Source organism: Astatotilapia calliptera, chromosome 7, assembly GCF_900246225.1.
Source record: "Astatotilapia calliptera chromosome 7, fAstCal1.2, whole genome shotgun sequence".
NCBI classification, from domain to species: domain Eukaryota; kingdom Metazoa; phylum Chordata; class Actinopteri; order Cichliformes; family Cichlidae; genus Astatotilapia; species Astatotilapia calliptera.
Window position 1 is genome coordinate 48,738,982 of NC_039308.1, and position 11,401 is coordinate 48,750,382.

The following is an 11,401-nucleotide window of genomic DNA, read 5'->3' on the forward strand; positions in this document are numbered from 1 at the left end:
CTTTTAGTCACCTGCAGGGAAAACATGATACAACCCCTTCTGCCCTCTTTCCCTGGTGTACCCGCCCCCCTTTTAGTCACATGCTGCAATGTATCAAGCAACCAAACATCCTGCGGTGCTTTACAATACTGCAAAGTTTCATACTGAACCAATGCCAAGTAAATACAGGGTCAATAAAAGGCAGGTCATTTAGGGGAGATTTATGAGATGAATCATCATTAATTTGCCAATTCTGAACCCATTTTCACCAATAAATCCCTCTTTTTATTTTTACTTTACGTTTCATGTATTTTGATTTGGGGTTTTGAAGATCTGGAGTGTAAATGCACCTGCCTCTACAGCACTTTACTGTAGGTTATAAATAAAATAGACGTGCCCAATTGATCTGATACCAATTCCAGCGGTAGTATTGATAATGTCGATATCTGGTTCCATTCGCCCACCTCTAACATCCCCTGAGCTTCCCCCCCCCAGCTCAGGGGATGTGAGGATGTGACCACAGGGATGTGACCACACTTCTTTAAAAAGAAGTGTGGTGAAACAGCGCAGCCCTTGAGCAACTTTCTTTGCTGTTTTTAGAACTCAGTGTCCCAGAGCAAGGAGCAGGTATCATAACAGGATTAATGTGTATCTTTCTCATCCTGTCACACTCTTGTTATCTCGAGTCAGACAGGCTGGATTCGCTGTAAACACTCGTCTCGAGGGGGAGGCCGTCCCTGACAGCAGGCTCTGGGGATTTTATCCAAGACATCTTTGAAATAATGACAGGAATGCGTGTCTCCGTGTCGTAGTTTTGTTGTTTTTTTCAGGAGATTTAACAAATCTTGAAGGTGAAAGGGTAAAACAAAAGAAGTTTTGAGTGACACAGCAGAAGTAGCACCTCTTCTTCTTTCTTTCTTTTTTTTTTCCTAACAAAAACAGTGAATCCTGTCTTGGTAGATGGTTTTAAGTTTCGTATCATCGGTCGTGCTATTTTAGATCTAAGAAACTGATGAGGAAATCCTTCTGAAGGCTCTTATTTGGTAATACAGCTCTCCTCGCTTAGATGAGGCTCTAGACTGTATTCCTGTGTTTGTGGGCTGTGTTCTCTGTGATAGTTCTTGCTTTCACAGTTAAAAAAAAAAAAAAAAAAAAGTGCTGAGTGCAGCAGTGTAGCGCTCGCCTAAGGTGGAAACATATGGTCTCTCTGAGTGAAACCAGCAGTAATGTAGAAACCATCCTGGTCCCCGCTAATCTGAAGTACATGGACTGTGGTGTGCTGGGCAGACTTGGGTCACATTCACAAATGAAACATTTGTCTTTTTAGCAGCTTTTCAAACTAAACATTTATTTTCAGGAAATTTCCCTACATGAAAAGCATCCCCCGATCCACGTTAGGCCACTTTTATGACCATTCTGAATATTCTTTTCCTCGCTCCCTGTGATCTGACAGCTAAAATAAAGAGAAACCTGTGTTTCTAATTGTATTTTCAACCAAGTCAGCGCTCGCTCAAGAGCCAGAATTTTATTCACAGCACCTGGTGCGAGTTCTGAATGGAAAACTCTGACCTGGCAGCTCTCGTGGAAATTGGCTGGGTTTTGTTATGTATCTGGTACAGTAAAGTTACACAGCTGCTCCTGTGAAGTACAGCTGCTCGCAGATGAATAGGAGCACACGCACCAGGAGCAAGAGTGCTGGGTTTCTTCACTTCGACTTTCCGAATTGTAAAGGTGAAAAGTGTATCGCTTAGATCTGAGATGAATACAGCGAGCATTGTACAGTCTTCCTCCTCACAGCGCAGCTCTGTCTAGTCCCAGTGTGAAGATGGTAAATTATTCATTAGTTCGCGTGGGGAGTTTAAAGAGTGCTCTGAGAACAGGAGAATGGAAAGTGTGGATTCTCTTGCATCATTTTAGCTGCTTTACTTTCAGACCTTCAGAGGCGTACATGCGCAGGCGCCACAGACAGTTGCAGAAAACCAACAGTGCACCTAGACTGTCTCGTGCAGGCGTCTTCTTTGTCGCTAGGGATACCTTCACAGGATCAGTTAGAAACGGGGGGGAAAAGAAAGTGAGAGAATTAAGCTAAGGATCTCTGTGTGTTGGTGTGAATTTTTAACTCTGCCTTTTCTCTCTCTGTGCCAGTCCCCTCATGTCAGCAGCAGGGCCTGTGGGAAGGAGAGGGGGTGGGGGTATGGAAGTGAAGTATCTCTAGGGCATGTGTGTGTGCAGCCTGCTATAAACAGGAAGAAAAAAAAACATTAACGTGTTCTGTATTCTTTGCACAGGGCATATAAAACCATAGAGGAAGATGACCTAAAGTTTCCCCTGATCTACGGTGAAGGGAAGAAGGTAAGAAGTGCTTCCACAGCCTCATGTGCCATGCATGTAATCAAAGCTCACCGGGGCATCATTGGTACACCCGACCTCACATCACCCAAATCGCTGTGTAGAGACATTCCTGGCCTTTTTGAATCCTGCACAACCTGTAGCACAAACGAGCTCTCCGAGGACTTATTATTATGTTTTTCAGCCAATTTAAAAAACAAAAACAAAAAAAAAATAGGCAGAGGTCTAATGTGATGGTCCTATCTGAGTCGTGTGTTAGATGGATCTGATGAAAGGTAACATATGCTAACTGAATATATCAATACTGAAACACTGACTTGTACTAACAAAATCTTGTCAACGCTGAAAAAAGGGAAATGACACAAAACAAAAGGTCAAGAGTTTCCCCCTCGTTCAGTTACACTGTACATGCAGTGGTGTGTAGGAGCCTTTCTCTCTTTTTTTGACTTGAAAAGGTCAAAGGAGCAGTGTGATAGACCCGAATATGCTCTCGCCGTGCTCTTCCCCAGTTTTCACTTCCATACGTACAGAAAATAGATTTGAGTTTGACTGACAGCAGGGGAAAGATGTCACCCCTACAGTATTCTATGTGCCCACAACCGCATTCAGACTCACCCCGGCGCAGCTGCCGGTGCCCACGTCGTGTCCTCTCCCTTTGAAGTGAGGAGCGGAGATGGATGGCTAGATAGAGTGAGACAGAGGAACGCCAGAACACTTCAAAGCCCCTGGTGCGCCGCCCTCTGGGCACCGGCACTCTACAATTAATCCCAGGATGTTTTACCTCTTTCTCTGCTGGAGGAACCTTTCCACCACTTTAAAACACTCTCCCTGCGTCGTTCTGCATACTGATCCAAGCTCAGTCCTACTCGGCTCCTCTTGTGCTCGTGCCTAAAAGTTCTTTCTCTGTACAGTAGAGATTTCCAGACAATATGAATCAGCTTCAGGGAGGATCAAACAATCAGTATGTGATTGAAGTGCAGACTTTCAGCTTTAATTGCAGGATTTAAAGAGGGGGGGAAAAAGCGTAGCACGGTGGTACAGTGGTTAGCACTGATACCTCACAGCAACAAGGTCCTGGGTTTGAACCCACCATCTGTTGCTGTGAGGCATGTTCTCTCTGACATGTACGGTAGTTAGTTTAACTAGTTTTTCTGAATTGGCTCTAGATGCCTAATGGCTGTCTGTCTCTCAGTGGATTGATCCAAAGTGCTACATTTACTCTTTTTATACAGAATCCCACATTTTCAGAGGCTCAAAAGTAATTTAGCAAACTAACATAATTTAAAATCTAAGGGCTGTTTTTAATACTTTGCAGTCAGTGCCTGAAGTCTAAAACCCACAGACATAATTAAACAAACCCAAATGTTAACCACATGTTCCAAATATTTGGAAAAATTATAATGAATGGTAGAATTATTACCACAGGCTGATGTTGTTGACATCTATCTTCCTGGTTTATGTGCGACCTGCTCTACACATGGTGGTTTATGCAAGATTTTAGATGTAAGATTTTCCTAAAAGCAAAGCGATTCAAATAATCAAAACCTCTGGCTCGTTTCTAAACTGTTCACCAGTCATGGTGTCGTCAGGTTCTCCGATCTCTGCAGTCTGTGACGAAGAGCAGAAATGATGACCAAGCTTCAAAATGGAGACCCGAGGTTAAAAAGGCTTCCACGGTGGCCTTCTAGATAACATCTACATAAGCTCTCACTCATTATAAGACGATCAGTCATGGGCAGAAATGAAAATGCCTTTCGTAGAGTTTGTTGCTGCTTTGTTTGACTCATACGGAGGCTGTGCTTTAAATGCCTCTGATCTTTTCCAGGCTCGCGTGCTGGCGACCATCGGGGTAACGAGAGGCCTCGGAGACCACAGTCTCAAAGTGCACGACTCCAACATTTACATTAAGCCCTTCCTGTCCTGCTGCCCAGAGGTACGCTCCAGTTTTACATTTTTGTGTCCTTCTCTATGTCTGCCTTGGTCATGTTGTTAGAATTTTTGCCTTACAGCAAAGAAGGAAAAAGGATTCAGAGTCTTTTCTGTTCGACCTGTCCAGTGGGTTTGGGCCTCTCGCCAAGTATTGACAAGAACAGGCTCTACCACCCTCTAGGCTCTCAAGGATATGCAGTCATGTGAAAAAATAAGTACATCCCATGGGAGGTTGTTGGCTTTTATGGCTTGTCTGAGCAACCAGACATTTGACAATCGTTGAAATACTGACTATAGATAACGATGATATTAACAAACACAACCACAGCAAATATGCAAAAATAGCCGAGACGGTGAGCGCACTACTTTTGTTTCCATCGTTTTTAGTTTCAAAATAAGAAAGTAAGAGCAAAGACTGGCCACACACTGCACGGCCTCCTTTGGCAAACTATTACAGATTACAAAAGCATTTTGTAAACAGCAGTCTTTCAGTTCTTTCTGTGGATTTTCTCCTGCAGTTCTTATCTATAGGATACTAATTCTCTGAAACTCTTGGGCCGTTTTGTATGTACGACATATATAAAGGTTTCCGATAATGTGCGTTTTGGAGGACTATGGGGCCACAGTGAAACCTTCAAACTTGAATGCCTTAAGCTTTTGTGGCATTTGAGGTTTGTTTTGCATCATCATATCCTCTTTCATCTTCAGTTTCTCTCTTTTTTTCACAGGTGGTTTTCTTTTTGAAACAGCTGCTATTCAGTTGAATCTATTCTTCCCTAAACTAAAACGCTTCCCCCGGCCACTGGCCTCAGCACAAGTTGAAGGCTTTATCGATCCTCACTCCTTGTGCTCAACAGTTAGAGAGGTGCTCTTTTAATGAAATTGCAAACCTTGCTCTTCACATGGCCTTGTGTTATCTCCTAACACTCTTAGATATGGTGCGGAATACATATTTGAATCAATGACTGCAATGTGCCCAGTATCTGAGGCAGCGAAGCAACTTCCAAAATACAACATTTCTGTCAGTGTCCTTTATAGCTTGTATGAGGTTTTTCTCCCACAGAGCTGCCCATGTCTCACCAATCAGGTCTAATGTTACTGTGGCCAGACAGTATCTTGGATTCATCTACCACACTTTAGGATGTTTGAATCTATGGCAACAAATCTGAAAATGTACCTACTTATTTTTAAAGCCACTTAAAAAATCTAAATCGTCTACAAAATATGAATTTTGTGTGCTATTCACTTGAGTTTATAACCTGCCTTAATAGGAACAATTTCTGTGGGTTACACTTTTTCACATGACTGCATCAAATGCAATGATTACATCGTCTGTCACAAAGCAGAAGAAGAAAAACCTGGATGTTAGCAGTTGTAATGTAATTGTTTTTTACCTTCTCACTCTTCTCAAAGAGTCACCTTCATCGGTCACTTCACAGCATCTATCCTCCGTCAGGTTACATAAAGTTGTTGCTATAAAACAGTGGGTGTGTGGGTACACAAATACAGAATGATGAAAGCAGAGCACTCTTGTGGCACATACATCGCTTGGACTGTTAGTGAGGAAATCTGTGCCTACTCCTTTTTGGCCTTGTTGCTGCGTAGCTGCTGAATGACTAAAATCTGAGAGATATGTTAAGTTATTCTGGGGAAGGGAGCCAAAGTCTGGGTTAGGGTTTAAAATCCTTTGCATTTGAGCATGTGTCAGGAGGGGAGGAGAGAAAACGGAATAAAAGGAAAAGTCAGAACAAGAGTGGCAGTATGTTAACATTAGTGTTTTAGAGGGGCTCTTTAGTTTTATATTACCCTCGTTGTGTCAGCCGCCTGATATAACGAGAGCGCAGAGGTAACCGCTGATAGCCAGTAACAGGAGGGACTGTGAACTGTGTGGTCAACGTGTGCGTTGATGGTCCCTGCAGTGCAGTGGATTGCAAGAAGGAATCCACTGCAAATGATTGCAGTAGTCATGAAAACCTGCACATTCTCTTGATCTTTAATTCATTGCACTCAAAGTTCAGTCATAGTTCAGCCTCCTTTTTTTGATGTTCCTATAAGATGAGTGAAGTCAAGGTTTTTCCAGATAGAGCATAAAAACATGATTTCTATATGAAAGACGTGGTATTCCTGAGCATTAAGGGGCCATAATAGCCTCTTTTGAAGAAAAATAATAACAATACAATTAAACATCGGCTTAAGGGTGAAGTCACAGAGGGTCACTATGAAAGGCATGACTGTTGTCAGAGTGCTGTGCACAAAGAACAGTGATGACTGCAGCCTTCAGAGAATTGTTAAGAAAAGTAAATTCAACAAACTGGGAGAGTTTCACAAGGAGTGAATGGTGTCAGTGGATCAAGAGCCACCACATACAGATGGTCTTCAGGAAAGAGGCTACTGAAACGCTAATAAAAAGCCATGCCTGAACCGGAGAAGCATCTGACATGAGCTGAGGAAAGCAAGAAGCGTTTCAGTAGCTCAGAGGTCCAAAGTCTCTTCAGATGAAAGTAAAATTAGCATTTTATGGGAAAATCAAGGTCCTACAGTCTTGAGGAGAAAAAAGGTCTTTAAACTCCAGTGTGAAGTTTCTGCCAAAGTGCCAGGACTACTACTAATTATTACTGCATTTGACTGGCCAACCAAATCACCTGACCCCCAACCCCATAGAGAATCTGTGGTGTATTATAGGAAGATGAACCCCAAAATACACACAAACTGAAGGTCACTGTCAAAGTAACTTAGGCTTTAATAAACCCATTCGCCGTCTTCAGGTTTTTCAGCTAATTCAGGGTAGCCTATCCCAGTCATAGGGTGAGAGGCAGGGTACACCTTGGATAGACCACTGGCCTCTCACAGGAGATATACAAGCATTCAAAAAGAAGAATTTTTTCCTGATATTGACTTATTTTGACATCCACTAGTTTATATGTTCAAAGAAATGTGTGGGAGAGTGCCCTGCAGGGAATGTGAAAACGTCCTGCGGGGACATGTTTTCCCTGCACACTGTCAAGTTAGAATTACAGACTTCTCTCAGGTTGTGAATAAAAAATAAATAAAACAGGCTGACCTTGGCAGTTTGAGTCATTTTGACATAGAATTTGGGTATTTGAGTAAAAATCAGAGGATCAGGTCCTTCCCTTTTCTTGACATACTATAGGAATGCTGCCTCATAGATTGATAGTCTCGCTGTGTTTCTGTCTTTCAAAGCCTGACTTACTGTTCATCTCAAGGTTCCCCACAACATGGAGCCTTGTGATCCACACACAACTCATTTTGATAATCTTACAGTGACTCTCCCTGCTTGCGTGTGGTGTTCTGTTTTTAAAGTAGCCTAAGTTGGTGTGCCTGCTGTGAATAGGCAACGCCTCCACAGTAGCAAAAGAATTACTTGAAGCAACCAAACAAAAGCCATCCAAGGCCACTGGGTATTATTTTTGCCTGCTGTTTCAGAGTATGCTTCTGTTCGCCCATAGTAATTTAAAAGACTGTGCCTCACCAGAGTTGCCACAGTAACACGAGTTTCCCTGCTTCAGAATATCTTTGAAGGATTGAGACCATCGACATTGTTTAGACAAGTATATGGAGGCGGATGTGTTAAGAAAGTAGAGATTAAATGGAAAGATCATCCTAGTAATTTTTCTTCTGATATTTTGAGAGATTCATGTAGAGATATCCACACTAAGAGACTTGTTACAGTACAGGTAATCCACAAAACAGTTTACATTGTGTTCTGTGGCTGCCATTGATTTTTTTTTTCTTCTTCTTATAATCTCAGTAGCTTATGTCAATAAAAATGTTGGGTGGTCCAGCACTCTGGTCCAGAATTGCTTGAAGCACAACAATGAAATTGGAAATCCCTTGACTTGGCATGTAGCGCTAATGATAGATGAAAATTTTGGTTTCTAAGCTGTCAAATCTTTGAACAGTACCAGTGACTGTGTAAAAGATGGCCAGCGTGGCTCCACTCGGGAGCAGTTCAGTAATCCATTTTTTCTTAAGTCACTGATTAGTGACCCATTAGCAAACATTATAGTATACTCAGGAGATGGAGCAGGTCATCTTCTAATCAGAAGGTTAGTGGTTTGATCCCTGACTCCTCCACTCTGCATGGAAAAAGTACCCTTGGGCAAGGTAGTAAATCCTGAGTTACCCTCTGAGTGTTAATGTTAGACATAGAAAGCACTTAGGCGTAGAAAAATTGCTTGTATGAATGCGGGTGGATGAGGCTTGAAGCAAGAAGCACTTTGAGTGCTCAAGTAAAGTAGAAAAGTGCTATAGATAAACCAGTCCATTTACCACTAAGATGGTGTACTTTAATCGGATGTTTCATTATTACGCCATTTCCAGCTTCTCCTCTGCTTGCCTTCTGTATTGCATTGTGGGAAAGCATTGTAACACTGAAAGCCAGGAGCAGGGAGAGTAGCAGCACAGAAAAGGAGAGGCGTCAGTGACAACAGATACAACCCAGATTAAATCAGATACAGGAAGAAAGAAAAACAGCTGGGATTGAGGCGGGTTGCAGAGCAGCCTGCAGAGGTGCCGAAGCTACATGTCCTGTATGAAACAGCCAAGACGGGTGGCAGAAGTACATACATTTGTCAGTTAAGCAGGAGTATACATACTTAGGTGCTGTATTCTGCAATCACAACTTATTAACATATTATAACATATTAACCCCTGAGTATAATGTAATGAATCATGTGCACAGTAAGATTTGCAGTGAATCCTATGCAATAAGCACCAATGACAAATACAAAACAATGACTCCCCGAAAATGCATGAACCAAAAAATAACATGCCTGTACATGAATATGCAAGGAGTAAAAAACAGAGGTAATTGTGTTAAAATGTGGGGAGTAAAAGTAAAAAGTTGTCAGAAAAATAAACACTGAAATACAGTTACCTGACAATTTTGCTCGAGTACAGTAATAAAGTGTCTGTGCTTCATTGCTTCCCACCTCTGACAGGCAGTATGTTGTGTGATAGAGTATCAGCTGAGCCATCAGTTACAGAGATGAACTTCCAGGATTCACTCTGAGCCTTGTGTACAGAGCAAATCCTCTGCTCTGTTAGTTTTGAAGTATTAAACTTGCATCCCGTCTTGAAATTATTAAATGCTCTTATTGCTGTAATTCAGATTCACCACCCTGGTATTAGAATATAATCTGGATCAGTTTACCCTTTCAAGATTAAAGATAACCACTAGGAGGCCATGGCTAAGGCTTAAGACTGCTGTCCATTAATTACAGAGTGAGCATGTTGAACAGATGAATGTGCAGCACATTATAAAGTGCGTTGCAGCAGCTTTTTCAGGTTAAACACGGCTAAAATGCACAATCCATCTATACAATATTTTCTGTCTATAAATATGTAACGGGTGTACAAGGTTTGTACAAACAGCAAAGTTTTACAATTCTTGCTTCTCTTTTTTTTTTTCTAACTTCAGGTCAGAGTTTATCCTTTAGCACAGTGTGAGCATGGAGCCGATGACGTTCTGGTGCTGGGAACTGACGGACTGTGGGACGTCCTCTCCAACCAGGAAGTGGCTGAATCGGTCGGCTGTTTCCTGGCAAACTGCGACCCTGACGATCAGCACAGGCATGTTCACCCATCCCACACAGCTGCAGTCGCAGACAGGCCTGAACTTCCTCTCACCTCTGTCTTGTTTGGAGAGGGTGAACGTGGTTATCTTCTCACGATTACGCAAATTTCCAAACATTCAGATAATGATGTCAAAGAGCAGCTCATTAACAGGATTCCCTGATTATTTCCTCAATGGTTTTACTTTTTTAATTTTTGTTTGTTTTCTTCTGACTGTGGGCAGAGGCATTTATTCAATGGCTGCACGTTGCCATTATTCCCTGTTCTGATCATTATCTAATTGAATATCGCCGTGTGATGCTGACACCGTAACTACTTCTCACTTTCGTTCCCTCAGGTACACGATGGCAGCTCAAGACCTCATAATGAGAGCGAGGGGGGTGCTGAAGGATCGAGGCTGGAGGATAGCCAACGACAGATTAGGCTCCGGAGATGACATCTCTGTCTACATCATTCCCCTCATGTATGGAAACAAGCAGAACTAGCCAAGCTACGAAACCGCAGCCATCGCTGAAACACAACCCTGCCTTGACCTTTTAAAACTTCACATGTGCAGTTTTACCTCATTCCTTGTTCTCCTTTTAAAAGTGCTTTTGTTTCTGCTCAGATCAAAACCTGATCTGTCTCAGTTTCACCCTGATTATCCTCAATCAGGGTGATCTCTCTCTCTCCCTTTTTTTAAATATTGAAAAGGAAACAATCATAAGAGTAGCTGTTAATGATTACTGTTATTATTGTTTTTTTAATTCTCGTGGAAGCCATCCTTAGCTGTGTTTCGGGGGGCAAACCCTGTAAACCTGGACTCTCGAATGAGATGACGACATCTCAGGACTGCTGTTACTAACTAATGCACAATATTTAATAATGTGAAAATGTAAATAATCTGAAACACAAGACATTGGTTAAGTGTGTTTGGCTGAACACCTGTACAGTGTTTACCCCCCCCCCAAAACCTAAAGGCTGCTGTAAATATGAATCATTCCAGCTCTGTTCCACGCACGCTTTTAACTTAGCCAGACTCAGCCATTCACTTTTCCACACCTCCCAGTGAAATGGGTGGGAAAAATGGGTTTCCTTCTGCTGACTTTCGGCTGTTACTTCTAATACTGCAGTTGCCATTTTTTTGCTCATTTGTACCATTGCGATACTGCGTTTGCTATTAAGGAGAGATTTTTTTTAAATGAAGACTACACTACCAGGTGGAGTGACACTTAAAAGATTTTGGCCCAATACATTTCACACTCCTTATTTCTTTACTATTGTATTTATTTGAACATCAGTTGAGATCTACAAAGAAAAACAAACATGTTTCAGACATGTTCCTCCTTAAGCTGTCGTTCACCTGCTGCATGTGCCATCATTAAGCTACGTAGTCATCCTTTACAGCAGGGGCATCAAATATAAGGCTCTGGGGCCAGAATTGGCCTAGCAAAGACTCAATCTGGCCCACTGGATGGCTTTGGGATATGTGAAAGAGGACATAGTATTTCCCCTTATGAAGATCTCCCTTATTGCCAATTATAAGACACTGGTAATAATGTAACAGATA

The 11,401-nt window shown here is 42.1% G+C and overlaps 1 protein-coding gene across 2 annotated transcripts in view; it reads left to right on the forward strand.

Annotated features, from left to right (window-relative positions):
• ppm1h (protein phosphatase, Mg2+/Mn2+ dependent, 1H) overlaps positions 1-10,818 on the forward strand; it is a 37,501-nt gene extending 26,683 nt beyond the window's left edge. For both annotated transcript variants that reach the window (XM_026175289.1, XM_026175288.1), the window contains 4 exons: positions 2,268-2,331; positions 4,154-4,261; positions 9,698-9,849; positions 10,190-10,818. In XM_026175289.1, coding sequence (XP_026031074.1) covers positions 2,268-2,331; positions 4,154-4,261; positions 9,698-9,849; positions 10,190-10,337 — 472 coding nt within the window. In that variant the 3' untranslated portion in view covers positions 10,338-10,818. The remainder of the gene's footprint in view (positions 1-2,267; positions 2,332-4,153; positions 4,262-9,697; positions 9,850-10,189) is intronic.
• Positions 10,819-11,401: the final 583 nt, after the last annotated feature.